Genomic DNA, 19,175 nt, shown 5'->3' on the forward strand with positions numbered 1-19,175 from the left:
AACAGGTATTGGAATTAAACAGACATGAGTTCAAATCTCAGCTTTACTACATATCTGTCACATAATCTTGGGGGAGTTACTGCCTATTTCTCTGTTTTTCTCATCTATAAAATGAGAATGATGCTATCACTTATCTCCTGGTATTGGCACGAAAAAAAATTAAGTGCATTAAGTTAGTTTCCAGCAGAGTGCCCAGCACCTCACTGGTCTTTGATAAATACTGGTTCTCCTTCTTCTATGTGGAAGCAACACAAAAGAGGCTTTCCTACTTCTCAGTCCTCTTACACAATTAACCCAGAATCCACAAAGGGGAATGGAGTGTCACTGTGAGATCAGAAAGTGAGGGTGCATTCCTCTCACGTGGCAGGTAGTGATGGGGAGTGGGGTGGGGCTGCTTTCCTTAACTGCTTCAGCAGGCAGTAGATACTTGCTTACAGTAAGTGAAAATTTATGCCATGGGGAAACAGGCTGGTTATCATACTGTAGTCTGTATTCAGGCCAGACCTAAGGACAGAACTTAGATGAATTCTATCTACAGATTTATAACTCCTTGGGATATCAAAGAGATTTTTTTTTTTGCAGCAATTAGAACAAGCACAAAAACCTATTATCATAAGCAGTTAGATACAAAAGACAAAGTGGGAAAAACAGGCCTTTCATAATCCACAACAAACCGTAAATGTTTTCTTAAATGGCGAGCTTTCCTATACTTATGCACTGGGACAGAAGGACATTGGCATCCTAACATCTCCTAGTAGTCAAAGAAAAGACATATAATCTGACTGAAACACAGACTTGCTGAGAATTCTGAAACTCATAAAACATGAGCCTGACACCAAAGAAGCAGGTCTAAGCTGAGACTAGATCTGAACTCTCCTGATGTGATAGGGACATGCCACTGAGTACAAGGCATTGCTAAGTTCTGAGAAAGCATATCTGCCTTGCTCGGCTAGCTACCTCTGAACACCTCATATCTCTGTATGCTGAGGGGAAAAGTAGGTGTCCTGGGCCCTTCTTGGTTTGAACAGATGGGCAGGAGGACAGATAGGAGGAGGAGGATGCATTGTGTGAGGTGTTTCACAAGGGAGGCCATGGAATGACCTTTTCTTATAGAGACACTAGAAACCTTAGGGAATTCCCACTCTTTTATAAAGTCTAGCTTGCAGTTGCTCACATGTTCTTTGGTCCAAGGGGCTTAAAGGCAATTGGCATCAGGGGCAACATACGGTCAAATGGAAAACAAAAAGCAGACTATTCTAATCTTAAAGGAGGCATTTAAACATACATTTGCACTCATGACAGTCCTGGTAGCAACTGAATGAATGGACGGGAGAGTGATCATTGCTGATAGGTTTTGAGTAGTAATTGGCTTCAAAAAAAAATCAAAGAAATGCATCTATTAGATAAAATTCTGACATTTATTTATAAGAGAAAATAACCCCCTTGTGATAGGGTATGTAATAAACAATATCCTTGATCCTTTCTAGGGTGAGGCTCCCTGGAAAAGGTAACAGCTGACTGGAGATTTGTAATATAAGGAAGTAAATTTTCTTCCCACACTGATATTTCTAATAAAATTTAATCTTAATTCTTAACTGAAGTTTTCTAGTTATGTCTGCCTATTTTACTCTTAACTTCTGGAGTGGATAAGTACTAATCTAAAGTTTATTTTTTTAAGTTTCTTTAAATTAATAGAGTGACTAGGAAACAAAATTCTCTATACATTCTGACCATTCCCTCTAAATAAGATGTTCATAAATGACAAATATTATGGTAACTAAATAAATGTGGTGCAAAGAGGGCTTCTGAGAATAAGTTGTGCTTCTTCTCTACCATAAAGTCACTGGGCTGTTTTATATTTGGCAGCTGGGGCAGAACTGGCTTTGAAGTAAAAGTAGCGTTTTGTTCTATTAGGTATTTCCTTGCAAATCACCTCTCACCCAAACCTCAGGAGTCTGGCAGTGCTTCTGCAACTCTAGAAGCCAGAGGACAAAGAAACAAACAGGGAAGGCAGACAAGAACTCAGCAGCAAAACATCCCTGCAGCTCAAAGACCTGAGTGAAAAGAAGTGTTTCCGAGTTTCTGCTGTCCAGACTGAGCACAAAGCGGATGGACTGGAAAAGTTCTTGGATGCTGGACCGGAACTGCTCCTCCTCCATCCCACAGGTGGCTCGGGAATACAGGATCCTTGACTGCACAATAAACTTGAAAAGGTACTCCAGGGCCTGGAGGGGATAGAGAGGTGTTACAGATAGCCAGAACTAACACAGTAGGGCATCAAGGGCAAAGTAACAGTAAATTCTACACCAAAATCAGGTGATGGACAATTTCAACTGTGGAGACAAGCACTTTTTTTTTTTTTTTTAACTTTTCCTCAAAAGCCCAAATGGGCACTGAACAGAAGCTGACTTCTTACTGAGAGAATCACCAAATTGTTTCACAACTCTTTTTGTGGTTCTGGAAATGAGGAACCACAGACTGTTATGGGAGCAGTTGAATTCAAGAACATACAGGATCAAAAGAAAATTAAGTTTCTTTGCATTTTTTTTCAGGTTTGGAAATAGGAGGCTTCAAAAGCAATGATTTAACTTCTCTTGAATTTGTTCCAAGAAGGAATTAAGGAGACTTCTGCACCTTTGAGATATAGCTAGGGCCTGATACAGTGCCAGCCTTCTCACTGGGGATCAAGTCTAGAGAAAACTTACCCCAGGTTGCACAGCCCCAGGCAGAACTGACACATTCACTCTCTATCCTCTTCCAAACCAGGACACATTCCATACCCAATTTTTGACCACTGCAGAAGATGAAGCTCTCATAACATGTTTTAGGAGCAGAATCTCACTCTGAGGAGTCCCTGCAGCTTGGCCCATGCTTATGAGCACAGTAATTATCTTTTAAAAGAACAGATTGAAAATCTAAGACTCTGCATTCTCATCAAAGAAATGCCACAGATTTTCCAGATACTGGAAAGGCAGAGACACTAGAGAAACTTATCCAAGAATGAAACAAATGGAGTTCAGCTACTTAAAATATATAGTAGGAAATAATTCTTAAGCTACCTTTCATGACCTATGCATGTATAAGGTTTGGCAAAACAAACAAACAAAAAAACAAAAACAAAAAACAAAACAAAACAAAACACACTTTGTTTTGTGGCCCAGATAGAATTCAGTTGGCATTGCAGAATGGCTAGGTCAGAAAAATGCATCTTCCAAACCTTGTACCAGTAGAAAAAAGTTACAGTGTGTGGCCTTATCAGCATAAATGCTACAGCCTCTGTTTCTGTAGCCTTTTAATGGTGGTCTGGAAAGAACCAGGAAAATCTGTGCTACATACTCTAATTTTAAAAAGAAAAATGACCATTTTTTCTTCTTTCAGTTTGAAACAGCTAACACAAGAAAAGTATTGAATGGCTTGAAACATCCACTAGTTTCACAGTAAAAGACAGAACTAAACAGCAGAATTTCTTGCACTTCCTGAGCATGAGTGGTGGAGCCTATGAGATTTATGTAAAGTTCTAGGGTGCTCCTAACCCTGTGTGGAGACAATGGACACTTAAACTGTGGGTGAAGAGTTTGCTCTGTCAAATTCTACTTAAGTTAATAAACCTGAAGGGAAAAGCGATCCTAAGAATTATTATAACCCTCTATCACAAGAAGATCCACTGTGCCTGCTCTTTCCTGATGCCTGGAGGACCTGATGCAGCTCAGCAATGAAAAGTGTGCTATCTTTTTAGAATGTTGCCAAATACCATCCTCAAACCCACCAAAGATATCTCCTACAGGCCATTCACAAGGGAACAAACAACCGAGTAAGAAAATCAAGGACTCTTTGTTTTCACTTTCCTTAGTGGTCAAACTTTCTTAGAAAGGTCATGACTTTGAAAGTGAAAGGAAGACATGGGGTATGGGTGGCAACATGTATTGAATCAAGAGTAATGAAGAACAGGTTTCCTGGTCCACACTTTATCACACCGAAAGGAGAGTTGCCAGACCAGAACAATGTGTATACATGAAGGATGAAAAGAGGATTGGATATGGACTTACTGATTTAGTCAAGAGGATTTATCAACTAAAATTTGATGAAGGGGGGGATCCCTGGGTGGCTCAGAGGTTTAGCACCTGCCTTTGGCCCAAGGAATGGTCCTGGAGGCCTGGGATCGAGTCCCACATGGGGCTCCCTGTGTGGAGCCTGCTTCTCCCTCTGCTTATGTCTCTGCCTCTCTCTCTCTCTCTCTCTCTCTCTCTCTCTCTGCATCTCTCATGAATAAATAAATGAACTTTTTTAAAAAAAATTTGATGAAGGGGAAATGACCTGATAGAACCTTAATATAGTATAGATTAGTATGAGATGCCAGTCAAACAAGCTTGAAATGATGAGAATAAATATGAAAGTACCTCAAAAAAGTGCTCCCCCAAAGGGAACTCCTCTTTCTCTTCACCCAAACCTGATATCCTGAGGTACATCTCCTGAGGTAACCCTGAGATCAACCTAGCTGATCTAGCTAGACTCCTTGGAACCAGCCTCAGTTTTTCCCTTCTGTTACCTCTCACATCAAATTTATCATTTGAAATCCCTTGCTTTGGTCATTATCAGCCACTTTTTGGTTGCTTGAAAACTCAAGCTTCCCAGGGTTTTGTTTTTGTTTTTGTTTGTTTTTGTTTTGTTTTGAGACCAGAGAGAGAAACTTAAGCAGTCTCCATGCCCAGTGCATAGCCTGATACAGATCATGACTTGAGCTGAAATCAAGAGTAGGAAGCTTAACCAACTAAGCCATCCAGGCACCCCCTAAAGAGGGTTTTAAACATGCTGTTTCTTGTTTGGAATGCTCATCCTCCTACTCTGAACATTGATTTAAGTCCAGAGGTTACCTCCTCAGAGAAGCTTTTCCTAAAATGTCTGAAGTAAACCTTCCTCTCCAGCTAGTCTATCCTATGATCCCGTTTATTCCCTTCATAGTATTCATCAAGTTTTTTTTCACGGACTTTGTGTATTTATCTGTGTTACATGTCTGTCTCTCCTCCACTTGAATGGAAGTGCTATGAAGGCCTAGCCTTTTCTGCTTGGGCCCCTGCTGAATCCCCAGTGACTACTACAGTGTTTGACACATGGCAGGTATCAAGCAACACTGAGTGACTGGATGACTGAATGAATTATTCTTAGGAGAACAACTTCTGTGTTTGCTTTAGTATCCTGAGCAATTAATTTTGAGACTCACATAGAATATCTTGCATTTAACTCAATTTTTATCCCCTCAAATATCTATGAGGCATCTGACAGGTACTGGGTTAAGAGAAGAACAGAACTCAGGCCCTGCCCCCACATCAAACTCAGAACACTGCTCTACATCTGTGCTTCATGCATGCTTCACTGGGAATGTTTTCTTCAAGGGGAAAGGCTTATCTTACTCCTCTTTGCATCCTAACACCCACGATAGATGCTGACTGCTTTGTAGATACGTATTATTTGAAGGAGCACAGAAATAATACTTGTGGCCTTAGAGTTTTACAGAATGTACAGAGAAGAGGCAAGGGAACACAGACCTATGACTCTGCCTCTTCAGTCTGATGATGCTTGGGGAAACACCTGTCTCACCTGTTACCATGTGGATAAGAACAGCAAAATCACAGGCCCAGTAGTACTTAGAGCAGATGATGTGAAATTAAAAGAGGACAGAGAAAAAACAGAACTTTGTTGCCCTTCTTTTATTGCTAACTGGAAAGGGTGGGAAAGACATAGTTAAAAAGCAAATGAAAAAAAAAAAGTAACTCAAGAACAAGAAAACGTAGGGGCCAAAAGGGAGAAAGCACGGACTCGCTGTGAGTTCCCAGAGGTTATGGCGGCTTTCTTTAAATAGTTATCTGGAGAACTGTTGAGCAAAAAAGGGATCAACAGTCTCATAGGTGGTTCATTACAGTAGAAGCAGTACCATAAAAAGAAGTTACCAGAAAGTTAACTTGCAATGAGGATTTCAGTACCCTGAAAACTGGAGCTGCCCAGAAATGCAAAGGGCTGCCTTATCATGGAACCTGTCCATAGAGGAGCACTGCCAGGGGTTACCCTGGGTTCCTCCAAAGGTCAAGGTTTTAAGATTATCTTCTTCTCAACACATCCATAGATAGTGCATCCACACTTAGGTCTTTTTTTTTTTTAATTTTTTTTTTAAAATTTTTATTTATTTATGATAGTCACAGAGAGAGAGAGAGAGAGAGAGGCAGAGACACAGGCAGAGGGAGAAGCAGGCTCCATGCACCGAGAGCCCGATGTGGGATTCGATCCCGGGTCTCCAGGATCGCGCCCTGGGCCAAAGGCAGGCGCCAAACCGCTGCGCCACCCAGGGATCCCCCCACACTTAGGTCTTTTTATTTAAAACAGTTCTACAATGTTTAGTTACCACTGAACAAGGGAAATTGTTGGAAGATCAGTTCTAATCAATGTTGCCATCAACATTTAGAAGGAGATATGATGCTTTGGCCAGCAGAAGCAGAGACGGATGCTGTTGGCAAAAACTAGATAGGCAGGATGGCCAGGAGCTACATGCACATCATCCATCCTGCCTGCCTTAAGATAACATTATCCAGAATAAAGATCTTCTGGGGCAAAACCAAGGTGAGGAAAGGGGAGTTATGTGGTCAACAGCATTCCTGAAAGCACACTAGTGTACTAGGATGTCTGCTTGTCCTGCACACTATAAACCATTGAGATTACTGACAAACAACTGCAGGGGTGGTCCCTTTATGTACAGTGAGCTTAGTACATTACCCGCATGGCTTCCTGAATATGGTCCTGTCGAATCAGTTCTGCTGAGCAGTCCATGTACCACTTCAAACAGCGGATGAGCTCCCTGGGAAAGAGAACAGTTCCAGAAACCCCACTTTAATTCAAAAGCAATGCAGCTTGAAATTTTTGCAGCCCAGAATTAGCCACACAGGAATAATATCCTGCTGATGAGCCAGAATGTAATGATGGATCCATTAGGCTGTGGAATCTCCAGATCATCTGAGACCAGACAACATATCTCACTCAGACAGCCTACTTCCTCCACAGAGGTGCTACATTTTAATTAGCAATTATAATCATTCTTTCTCACTCTCCCTGACACACATTTATTCTTTGATTATAAGAAATTACCCCAAATCCCGGATTTTACATGTATTTTTATTTTGTCTAAAATTGCTATGTCTCCGGAACATACAACAATTACTAGTAAATAGTAGACACAGATAAAGGTATATAGTCCTGTATGCTCCTCCTTGCTTCACCTTTATCCTATATATTTTATTTCCTTAGGCCCAAGTAACCTGAGTGAAAGGAGATGACAAGATCAGAAGGCCTGCTCCTTTATGTGGCAATAGAGCACAGAAGTCAAATACAGGCCTTGGTCAGACAGCAGGGTTCACATCTGTGGCCTATCAATTTCTAGCTCTGTATCTTTGGGCAAGTTATTTGATCTCTTTGTGCCATTTTCTTTATTTAAAATACAGAGAAATCAATAGTACACTTCAAAGTTATTGTGAATACTAATGAGATGATGATGCTTAAAGCACAGCATAGTGTCTGCCCTACAGACTGACATCAAAGCACCAGAGTACCAGTAACTCCACAGTCTTGTTACCTTGGGTTTTACTTATATTTACAAAACTTGTGGTAATTCCACAGAAGAAAGTGATGGCTTTTTAAAAAATTGCTTCAATCGTTCTAAATAACCTGTTTCCCATGTTAACTATTTATATTTTTTATCAACTTTTTATTTCTTTGACATTTATTTGTGGGTGCTATATTTACCTATTCACGTTTCTCATGAAAAAAGCAAGACTTACTTTTAGTAGCTTTGCCATCATTTCCTAGAAGGAAAAGTATGACAAGTATGTAGCAAACTATGGTTTAAAATGTCAGCTCAAAGACCATACATAGCTAATACCCTACTCAACAGTGAAAGAAAGTTGTTTCTCTAAGATTAGGAATTAGGCAAGGATGCCTGCTTTTGCCATTTCTATTCAACATAGTACTGGAAGAACAACAGTTAAGCAAGAAAAAGTAATAAAAGGCATCCAAACTGGAAAGGGAGAAACAAAGTTATCTTTGCAGCTGACTTGGTGTTATATATAGAAAAAAACTGAAGATTCCACAAAAAACCTTTTAGAACTAATAAATGAATTCAGCAAAATTACAGGATATAAAATTAATATACAAAAGTCCTTTGCATTTCTATACACTTACAATGAGCACTTCAAAAAAGGAAAAAGGAAATTATGGGAAAAAATCCATTTATAGTAGCATCAAAAAGAATAAACTACTTAGGGCCAACTTAACCAAAGAGGTGAAAGACCTGTAGAATTGTACTTTGAAAACTATAAAATGTTGTTGATAGAAATTAAAGAAAATATTAATAAATGGAAAGACATTCATGTTCATTGATTGAAAGACTAAATACTATTAATATGTCAACACGACCCAAAATGATCTACAGATACAACACAATCTGTATCAAAATCCCAATAGCAATTTTTGCAGAAATAAAAAAATTCATTCTGAAGTTCATATGGAATCTCAAGGCTCCCCAAATAGCCAAAACAATCTTGAAAAAGAACAAAGTTAGAGGACTCATATTTCCTGATTTCAGAACTTACTATAGAGCTACAGTAACCAAAACAGCATGGTACTGGCATAAAGACAGGCATACACATCAATAGAATAAATAGCCCAGAAATAACTCCTCACAGAGACAGTCAAATGATTTTCAACAAGGGTGCTAAGACCATCCAATGGGGAAAGGATCATCTTTTCAACAATTATATTAGGAAAACTAGATATCTATGTACAAAAGAATGAAGCTGGATTCTTATGTAACACAATAAACAAAAATTAACTCAGAGTGGGTCAAAGACCTAAATGTAAGATCTAAAACTATAAATTAAATTTGTAGACAAAAACATAGGGGAAAAGCTTTATGACATTAGATTTAGCAATGATTTCTTGGGCGTATCATCAAAAGCACAGGAAACAGAAGAAAAAATAGATAAACTGGACTATATCAAAATTGAAAACTTTTGTACATCAAAAGATACAACAAAACCAAGAGAAAGAAATGCAATGGGAGAAAATATTTACAAACTGTGTACCTGACAAGGGGTTAATACTTAGATTACATAAAGAATTCCTAAAACTCAACAATAAAAAACCAACCTGCTTAAGAACTGGGCAAAGGACTTGAATAAATTTTTTCTCCAAAGAAGATATACAATAAATACATGAAGAGATGCTAAGCAACATTAATCATTAGAGAAATGCAAATTAAAATCACAATGATATACTACTTCACACCAATTAAGGGTGTTTACTATAAAACCCCCACTCTTCCCAAAAAACCCAATAGAAAATAACAAGTCTGGGCTTGAGGATGTGGAGAAACTGGAACCCGTGAACACTGTTAGTGGGTATGTAAAAATGATGTGGCCACTGTGGAAACTAGTATGGTCATTCCTCAAAAAATTAAAAAAATAGAACTATCTAACTAACAAACTCATGATCCCACTCCTGGTATATGTCCAAAAGAAATGAAAGCAGGGTCTTGAAGATATATTTGTATACCCATGTTCACAGCAGCATTATTCACAACCAAAAGGCAAGAGCAACCCAAGTTATTTATCAATGGGTAAGTGGATAAACAAAATGTGGTATATATGCACAGTGGAACATTATTCAGACATTAAAAGGAAGGAAATTCTGACACATGCTACAACATGAATGAACCTTGAAGACATTGCGGTAAGTGAAATAAGCCAGATACGAATAGGTAAGTATTGTATTATTCAATTGACATGAGGTATCCAGAATAGGCACATTCAGAGATAGAAAATATAATGGTGGCTGCCCAGGGGCAGGGGGAGAGGTGATGGAGAGTTAATATTTAATTGGTACAGAGTTTCAGTTTTGGAAGATGAAAAAAGTTCTGGAGATGGCTGTTGTACAACAATGTGAACATACTCAATGTCACTAAGCTATATACTTTAAAATAGATATTTTATATTCTATGTGCACTATGTACACTTAAAAATAGAATATTTTATAGTATATATATTTTACCACAATTAGAAAAAAATTAATTTAAAAAAAGGTCAGATGAATGAATGGTGGTTGTCACTGAGCTTTTTTTAAGCTTGTCCTTCTATCCAAACACAAGTCCTAATGCTAAATGAACTTACTTGTATGCCAGGGCTCCAGCAAAGTGCTTCTGGATGTATGTGTCCATTACAGGCCGGAAGTGGAAATACTTAATGTCTCTGAGCAGGTTGATGATGAATACCTGGAGGACATGAAGGGTACCAGGGTTCACTGAAGGCCTTGGACTTCTCTCCAGCAGAAAACAGAACTCATGTTTCTCTAAAGAATGACATACTGTCGGTATTTTCTCTAGTGTTCCCCATGGGAATGTAAGATTTCTATTCTGGGTCTGTATTTCTGTCTTGTCTCTTTTATTCCTATGGCCCCCAATCTCTGAATTCAGACTTGGGGCTTATCTGTCTGTTCTAGTATTACTATAAGTCTCTCTCTTCTCAATAATGTTGGGTGGTGCAATACAGATTTGGAAAAAGCAAAACAGTACCTATGTAAGGTGGCATAAATACTAAGGTGTTTCAAAAAACTTAGAAAAGAGAGGGAAAAAATTTTTTTTTTTCCTCTGAGCTAGCTCAGCCTATGAGAGGCTGTGATCTTCAGAAATGGGGCTGGCAGGCCAGGAGAACAAGGAAGAAGAAAAGTCAAAGGGGCAAGCTATGCAAGTGTCATTTTAACTCTCACTTCTTCTCATCTATCAAGTAGACTTAGAGTATGTGGTTCCCTTTGAATGGACAGCACTCCTATGGAACTGGATATATTAAGCTAAATGCACAGAACATTCAAATCACTGCCCATTCTCACTAAGCAACCTTTGGAGACTCCAGTTTCCAAACAACTGCACACAGGGAGACAGTGTGATGCTCAGACCAGAGCAGGTGAGTCTCTGCTTTTCTTGGTGGTTATATCCTCCTGTGTAGGTGAAAGAACAAGCCATCTGGTTTCCTATATTAGTCTCCGAGCATTCTGTTTTTATAGGTCTCTATTTCAGAGGTTAGGCAGCTCTGCAAAAATGATGAGATTAAGTATACGAACTGCAAAGTTGAGGCATGGACCAGACCAGGCTCAATTCTTCAAATCTGATACTGTAGGGATCTACCTGGTAAGTTGGTTGGGTGGACTTCCTTGGGTGACACTTTTCAACTAGAAACTTCTGTATCTTGTGTTGACTCATTCTATAAATTGTTTCCCTTGGATTTTTAAAAACATTTGACAGAAATAATTAATAAGAATGAAAGTCAGGAAGGATGATAACTTACCAAAGACTGAAACACCAACAGGCCATATTTCTCTGTATTATCATCCAAAATCACAAAGAGTGTATCTAAGATGTCTTGCAGAAACTGTAACATAAAAATCAGGGGGCTCAAGTGTTAGGACCTAGTACAAGCTTCCATACACCATACACCAATGAATTTATCTTCCAATAAACAAACTCAAAAATCTCCCAAGATCTCAAATCACTGTTTAAAAATAAATGAGTATCCTACGTCTACCTAGCTAAAGGATAACTAGGTGGACTCAGGGTGTTTGCATACAGCCCAAGGGTCCTGAGAGAGATTTTCAGAGGCTCTTTCTCCTGGGTAAGTGCTAAACTTCTAAGAGCAGTTACCTAAAAAACACAGGACATCCATGTAGATTATAATTTTGAAACAAAGACAATTGTAAGTGATTCTGATGCCAAATTAATTTTGAGAAAAAGAGCTCACTTTCCCAGGACCCCAGAGAGTGCAGGAGTTCCTTACTGTCTACTGTAGCCTAACTCAATAGAGGACACTTGAACAAGGGTGTGGCAAGTAGGTCTTAAGTACAGAAACCATGTTTTGGTCTAGAAATCAGTATTCTGGGAGAAGAGAGGAAGCTGCTGATGAGGGCTATCAACAAGGGTAAAAGATCTGGAAGCACCATTTTGGTTTTGTTATGTTTTGTTTTATTTCTAACATATGCCTTTTTCTTTCTGAGATGCAAAATCCATGGAAAGGATGAATACTCACGGATATTTGCAGTCTTTAAAAGTCAAATCTAACATTCTGTCAGTCAAAAGGCAATTGAATGATACTATGTTTACAGTTTATTTTATAGCAATGTCTAATGTGGTAGGTGTGGATAGGGGTGCTGATGGGCAGGACTGGCCACAGGATGATGATTGTTGATCATCTAGGTGATAGGTACACATAGGGTTCTTTATACTATTTTACTTTTGTGTATGCTTGAAATATTCTAAAAAAAGTCAAAACAAATTTTTTTTAATTCTAGCAGATTCTTTTCATACTCTTCTGGTGGCTTGAAATCAATTATTTTTTTTTTTTTTTTTTTTTTAAATTTTTTTTTATTTATTTATGATAGGCACACAGTGAGAGAGAGAGAGGCAGAGACACAGGCAGAGGGAGAAGCAGGCTCCATGCACCGGGAGCCCGACGTGGGATTCGATCCCGGGTCTCCAGGATCGCGCCCTGGGCCAAAGGCAGGCGCCAAACCGCTGCGCCACCCAGGGATCCCTGAAATCAATTATTGATGCTAAAACCATATATGCTGATAGGATATTCTCTTATCAGGAATAAAACAACTCAGCCTTAAAAAGATTACAGAGTTTTTAAATACATTTTTGTTTACTAATTAATATTTTTAATATTTAGAAGAAAAAAATGCCCTGAAGATAAACTGATTTTTAGTTTCAAAAACTAGTATTAGCAGGAGCACCTGGGTGGCTTAGTTGATTAAGCGCTCAACTTTTTTTTTTTAAAGATTTTATTTATTTGAGAGAGAGAGTACAGAGAGAGAGAGAGAGAGAGCATGAGCAAGGAAGGGCAGAAGGAGAGATAGAAGCAGGCTCCCCACTGAGCAGGGAGCCTGACATGGGGCTTGATTCCAGGACCCTAGGATCATGACCTAAGTTGAAGGCAGATGTTCAACCATCTGAGCCACCCAGGTGCCCCTAAACACCCAACTCTTGATTTCAGCTCAGGTCATGATCTCAGGGTTGTAAGACTGAGCCCACGTCAGGGTCTGTGCTGGGCTTGGAGCCTGCTTAAGATTCTCTCTCTCCCTTCCTCCCTCCTTCCCTCTCTCCCTCCCTCTCTAAACAAAACAAAACTAGTATTAGCTTGTTTAAGAGTTCTTTGTCTCTGCCTCTCTCTCTCTCTCTATCATAAATAAAAAAAAAGTTTTTAAAAATCGATGATACTCTGATTAATTGATGAAAACAAAATTCAGACAAGACTTTATAAAAATACACAGAGGTATACAGACTTTAAAACTGTTTCTCATTGGGAGACATCATGTATATTACTGAGTCAATGGAGCTGTAAAATAAAGTATTGGCAGGATATCTGTGTTGATTTGGTAATTACAATGACAGAACTAAGAATGCTCATTGATGGACAAGGTGCCTTCCTGAGATTTAGTCTCTATCCTACATTCCACTGCTCTTGCTGATCATCAAAAGCACCTCCATTTTCCTCAGCAGAGTTCAGTTCATCGTGTAGAATCCACCTGCAGGGCTTACAGCATCAGGAGGTACTTCGGGGTTTTCTTGTGCTAAAACCAGGTGGGCAAACACTTTGTACAATGCAGAGAAGCCCTTATGGAAGACAACTGAGGACTGGTAGTATTGTTGTCAGTCTGCTCAGGTCATTAGATGGGAAATGTCACAAAGGTACCTGGAGAAAGCAGTTGAGGCAGGGAGTAGGGAAGGATCCCTGGTATAGACTGAGAGACTGGGCAAAATCAGAAGCTCTAGGTTAATGGAGAGTATTTTGAGTTCTCCTATATAATCAAATGAGTAGAGTCAGAAAAAACTTCAGGCTAGGTTTGTGGTTAAAGGGTTACAAATAAGGAAAATAAGAGAGACCTAAGGAAGGAGAGGAGACAACACAAAGCACTGGGTGTGTTTCTGAGAGGATGGTTTGACCACTACCCTCTAATTATTGTTTTGCTTTCTAGGAAGAAAAATAAGTCAGAAAATAGAATTTATAACCTAAATATAGTTTCTTTCTTTTTTTCTAAATATAGTTTCTAAGAGGTATAAGCCCAATGTGATACCTCTAAAAAGGGAAGCTAACAACAGTAACAAAAAGGAAAAACAACTTTATTTCTACTCATCTGATTATATTTCAAGAAGTGGTCTTAGAGGGGTACTGGTAGAAATCAAGGGGAAGTAAAGACCTTCTGCCCAGATTCTTGCTCAGGCAGCATGTATGAATTTCAGAAAGCCATACCTTAACAATTTCTTCCCCACTGACATGCCGCAGTCGCCCTAGGATGTCCATGATCCGGTCTGGAAAAGCCTTCCATTTCAGCAGAGCGAGGAGGTCCACTAAAAAGCAAGTGCAAAAGATGGTGAACACTGACTATGCCAAGGGCAAGCAAAACCCAGTCTCTCCCTGCCAAGGACAGGCGGAATATAGAGGAAGAGAAATAGCCACAAGCATTAAAACAAATCTCTTTAGTGCTGACGTTAAGGCCAAAGGCACATCCATGAAGTCTAGAGGTATACTCCAGAGCTGCTAAAACCACGGGAAATCTTAAAGGCTGTTATTGCCAAGTGGTTCCTCCAACTTCAGGTGAAAAGAATGCCCTCATTGTGGCATGAAAAAGCAATGAATTTCTGTCTCCCTTAGTATGCATCAGCAATATGAAACCAGCCAGTGAGGACAGGGAGGGCAGTACCCTGCAGATCCCATCACCTACCATTCTGGGTGAGTTTGGTGGAGGAGAGCTGCGTGGAAATGAAGAAAGACTCTTTGGTGCTGCGCTGGAAGATGAGGCTGGAGGGGATGTTAGGGCAGCCATTGTAGTCCTCTTTGCAGCAGGGCAAGCCCAGGTACAGAGCATGGTTGTTAAAGGTACTATTCTCATCACACTACAGGCAAAGGTAGAGAACAAAGAATGTTTTCTGAACCATGCCATGTTTAAAAATCAGGTTGCAGGAGATTTTTTGATGTTGATGTTTGCTCTCATCTTCCTGAGACTAGATCTTGGGCCTCAGGTCCTCTTAGAAGAGTGATTTCTGTTTGGAAACTCCCAGAATGGCTCACATGCCTTTTAAAGAGAACATGTTGGGGCAGGTGGCTTCCACCTGGTGTGCAGGCAACTTTGGGTGGCAGCTGTGTTGCAACAGCTGACAGAACCACGATCTCAAATGGCAGGTCTCTGAATGTTTGAGCCAAGGCCACAATGGCACAGAGGAGTTGGTAACAGATTTCTATTACTTGTGAAGTGGGAGGTGGGAAACAAAGGGACTGCTGACATTATTTGTGGAAGGAAGGCCACTGTGGCTGGAAAACAAAAGCCTGCCCACAGTTGTCCTGCTGTCATCCACCAGGGCATTACCCTGGATCCTTTGTCCTGCCCACTGAAAACCACCTAGCTGAGAACTATGTGTGAGAGTTGTCTTAGGGGTGTGAGGGTTGAGGTAAAAGACAGCCAGGCTCCATACCTTGTACACATAGAGCTCATGGATGTCATCTGAGAGAGTGGTGCCATCATCCCGCATCAGGGGTGAGAATGCAAAGCCAAAGAGTTTCTTTTCCCCTTTGTCCTTTGCTGCAACCAGAGCTAAGTGTTAGTTGTTTTTACCCCTCACTCTGCTTTTTAACAGAAATTACCCTGGTGCTTATCACCTACGTTCCTTACTTTTTCTTCCCTTGCTTTCATTAATTAGGTAGCTACCTGACTGCAGGACTGATGTACTGGACTGAATTTCCATTTATATCCCAAGGTACACAGGCTACCTAGACCCAAATAGAAACTAGATTGCTGGGCTTGATAAACCAGAGGCTCTTTAAGAAGCAGTTTAATATGTAGAAAGGAAATACCCAAAGGAGAATGACACTGGTAATTATTCAGTGTCTGGGTCAGACACTAGGAAGGGCCAGTACCAGGCGCCACGTTTTGAATAACCATCTCAACAACAGCCTCTGATGACATCCCATCTTTGAGGACCCATTTATTCAGAACTCCTCATTTTCTTGTCCCAATAATAAGAACCCTCTGAATTCTCTTTCTGAGGAAAGAGCTCTGAGACAATAGAACATTCATATCCTCCAAGGAATGTGGAGAGAAGTCTCACTCACTGGAACAATGTCTGAACTCGAAGCGCAGGTGGGAGCCCCGGAACCGGTCAATGGGGATGGGCAATTTGATAATTTCTCCCCAGCGAGGACTATTACTGTGGTAGAGGACAAAGGAGTGGTAGGAACTCCTATTTGGCTCTCCTGAACCCAAGCTTATGCAATCCTGAAAGAGAGAAGCAAAATAAAGTGTCATCCTCCCAGAGGAAGACCCTGGATTTCTCTGTGGCACTAGAACACTTTCTTCTTTGTCCAGGTCTTATTTTCCCACCAGGCCAAATCTATAAGATGAGAAAATTCATTTGACTTAAATTAAATACTTTTGGAAACAACTGTGTAGATGGCATAAAGAATCAGCAGTCAACAATGCTCCTTCTTTTCCTTGGGGTGGAAGTAACCACACACACAACTCAATAAGCTGAAGAAGGTACCTAAACCACTAAGAAAGGCTCTTCATCCTCATTAAGAAAGGAAGCAAGGAGTCCACAGGAGAAATCAGCCATACATACACTTCACCTGATCAGAAAATTAATTAATATATAAAGTGAAAAGACCTTGTTTTCTAATCTTCCTTACCCCAATGTTGCACTGGCATTTTAGGTTGCCCTTGGCTAACTGTCCTTGGGTATAGATAAGGCAGACCAGATTTAACTTGGCCCCCTTTCCGAATACTGCCATAAAGATGTAGTCCCATATTCCTGGAAGACAGGCAGTTGCAGGCAACACTATCAGGGGCAGCTCCCTGTCTGCACATGGGTGGTATGAGTAGCTGACAGCTCTGCTGATCTTGGCATTATCCATGCAAACAATGAAACAAAGGATATGCCTTAGGCCTTGAGGTAGGTTTTTTACTTTTTTTTTTTTTTTTTTTTTAGTAATCTCTACATCCAACATGGGGCTTGACCCAAGATCCTGAGATCATGAGTCACATGCTCTTCCAACTGAGCCAGCCAGGCACTCTTCTTTTAAATTTATTTCCTTGAGGTGAGTTTTTAAAATGAAACAGAAATCATTGTTTCTATCACCAATTAAACATTCTCCTCTATTTCTTTCTAGTTTGGGGAGATGATTTTGACTACTTTTACCTTTTTTCTTCCACAAAATGTGGATGATCATTCCTGTTCTGCCTACTTCACAAGGCTATTGTCAACATACAGGAGTAAGATCTGTAAAAGAGTAATCTGCCTTCTATCAAGTACTATGCAAATGATGCCTTGTTGTTTGTCAGGGACTTCACCATGACATACCAACCATGGAAAAACAACATTCCAGGACTTCACTTTGAATGAAGAATGACAGAAAATATACTTGCATTTTATACTGGCATTGGTTGGAAATAATCTTTTAGAGCCTGACTCTGCTATTCCTTGTCATATTACTTGTTACCAGCAAGTGAGTGCCTAAGTCCCACAATTGACCAAAGAGCAAATGTAGCTTTATTAGCTTAAGGAACAAAAAGAGTGGGGCCTAACAACAGTTACCAAAAGTAGGCAGCTTGATGCTAGACAGAATGGCATAAAGAGTAACATGTAGGACAGAACTAGAGGGAACAGGTCTAAATTGGAGCAGGAAGGATTGAGGTCAGACACAAGGAAGAGTTTCTAAACAGGTTGTCTGACACTGGAAGTCATTATCAAAGCATACTGTAGGGTTTCCTTGAAGAAAAGAAAAGGCAGAGAAGAATGCATATGCAGTGATGTGAGTGCAGTCTGCATGAAGAGAATGGGTCTCTGGACAAAGTCCATAGACTTGCTAGAATTATTACAGGATAAACCTCCATTCCAAACTGACTGGCAAATCTTACCTTCAGTATTTCGCCATCTGCGTAAAGCACATACATGGTCACTTCAATATTCTTTTGTACACTCTTTCCTCCTCTCTCGAAATCTCCCTTCTCCAAGGTTAGGTACAGGTCGTTGCGGATATCGCCTACAGGGAAAGAAATGCCATTTCTTCACAACCACAGAAGCCATACTGCCCCTTGTGTATGGAGGACCAGGCTAGCATTTGAGTCCTCCAGGGTTCAGGTGGGTGCTCAGGGCATTGCAAGCTTGGTTAATAAGAGTGGACAGTCTACCCATATCAGTGCAGCAGTACTCAGGTTGGTTAGTTGGACATGTGTGCTCTAAGTCTGGATTCTAAAGGTGTTCACCACACCTTGTCCAGGGTGGGAAAAGGTGGGGTGGAGAGTCTTTTCTTTTATCATAGATGACTGCTCAGTCTCTCAACCCTCTAGGAGAATAGCTGAAATCTAAGCCTTCCGAAGGGGAAAAACTTTAGAATATATAGTATTCTAAATTTCTTATTTTTATCATGTCTATATGCTTTAACTACTAATCCCTCCTCCTTTCCCTCCAAAATAAATTAAAAAGTAGTTGCCTTTTTCTTCTATGGGTTTTCTTTTTTCGACTTGTAACCCTTCTGAGTCTTCCTTTTTTTAAAATTTACTTAAATTCAATTAGCCAACACATAGTACATCATTAGTTTCAGATGTAGTGTTTAATAATTCATTAGTTATGTACAGAGGATACACTAGTTTTTCCTTCTGGAGGCTTAGATCCAAATCCTGTCCCTTGAGGAGTGCCAGACCCAGGTTCCTGGGCTGTCATTTTTTTTCTTCTTTGTGTTGCAAGTGCTCTGGGAACAGGTGACTCCAGAGTCACAGGTGCTAAAGCACTGGGGTGACAATCTGTTGTTGCTCTCCCTGCTACCCTGTGCTCTGACTCCTGCCCACTTTGCCAATATCTGCTGCTAAAGACTGGGCAGGAGAAGCTCAAACTGCAAACTGAAATGACCTAAGAAGTGACCACATCTGCCTTTTTTAGGGGAATGGGATTGTCTGTTCAGATATAAGAAGAGCTCATTTGCCTGCACTAAGCTTCAAAATTTGTAACATGACCAGTTTTATTCACATATTCTAAAGGGCTTTTGAATTTCAGAAAAAAAAATGTAGTAAAGTCTCTGGGAAAAAATCTTCGAAGAAAAAAT

The 19,175-nt window shown here is 40.0% G+C and overlaps 1 protein-coding gene across 16 annotated transcripts in view; it reads right to left on the reverse strand.

Annotated features, from left to right (window-relative positions):
- Window positions 1–19,175, reverse strand: part of DOCK3 (dedicator of cytokinesis 3) — a 502,472-nt gene that overhangs the window by 74,788 nt on the left and 408,509 nt on the right. For all 16 annotated transcript variants that reach the window (XM_072786067.1, XM_072786064.1, XM_072786059.1 and 13 more), the window contains 9 exons: window positions 17,992–18,116; window positions 16,191–16,353; window positions 15,554–15,660; window positions 14,806–14,977; window positions 14,334–14,431; window positions 11,376–11,459; window positions 10,206–10,306; window positions 6,763–6,844; window positions 2,055–2,225 (listed from right to left, as the gene is read on the reverse strand). In XM_072786067.1, the coding sequence (XP_072642168.1) occupies window positions 2,055–2,225; window positions 6,763–6,844; window positions 10,206–10,306; window positions 11,376–11,459; window positions 14,334–14,431; window positions 14,806–14,977; window positions 15,554–15,660; window positions 16,191–16,353; window positions 17,992–18,116 (1,103 nt within the window). The remainder of the gene's footprint in view (window positions 1–2,054; window positions 2,226–6,762; window positions 6,845–10,205; window positions 10,307–11,375; window positions 11,460–14,333; window positions 14,432–14,805; window positions 14,978–15,553; window positions 15,661–16,190; window positions 16,354–17,991; window positions 18,117–19,175) is intronic.

The sequence above is a fragment of the Canis lupus genome, chromosome 19 (genome assembly GCF_048164855.1).
Source record: "Canis lupus baileyi chromosome 19, mCanLup2.hap1, whole genome shotgun sequence".
Classification (NCBI taxonomy): domain Eukaryota; kingdom Metazoa; phylum Chordata; class Mammalia; order Carnivora; family Canidae; genus Canis; species Canis lupus.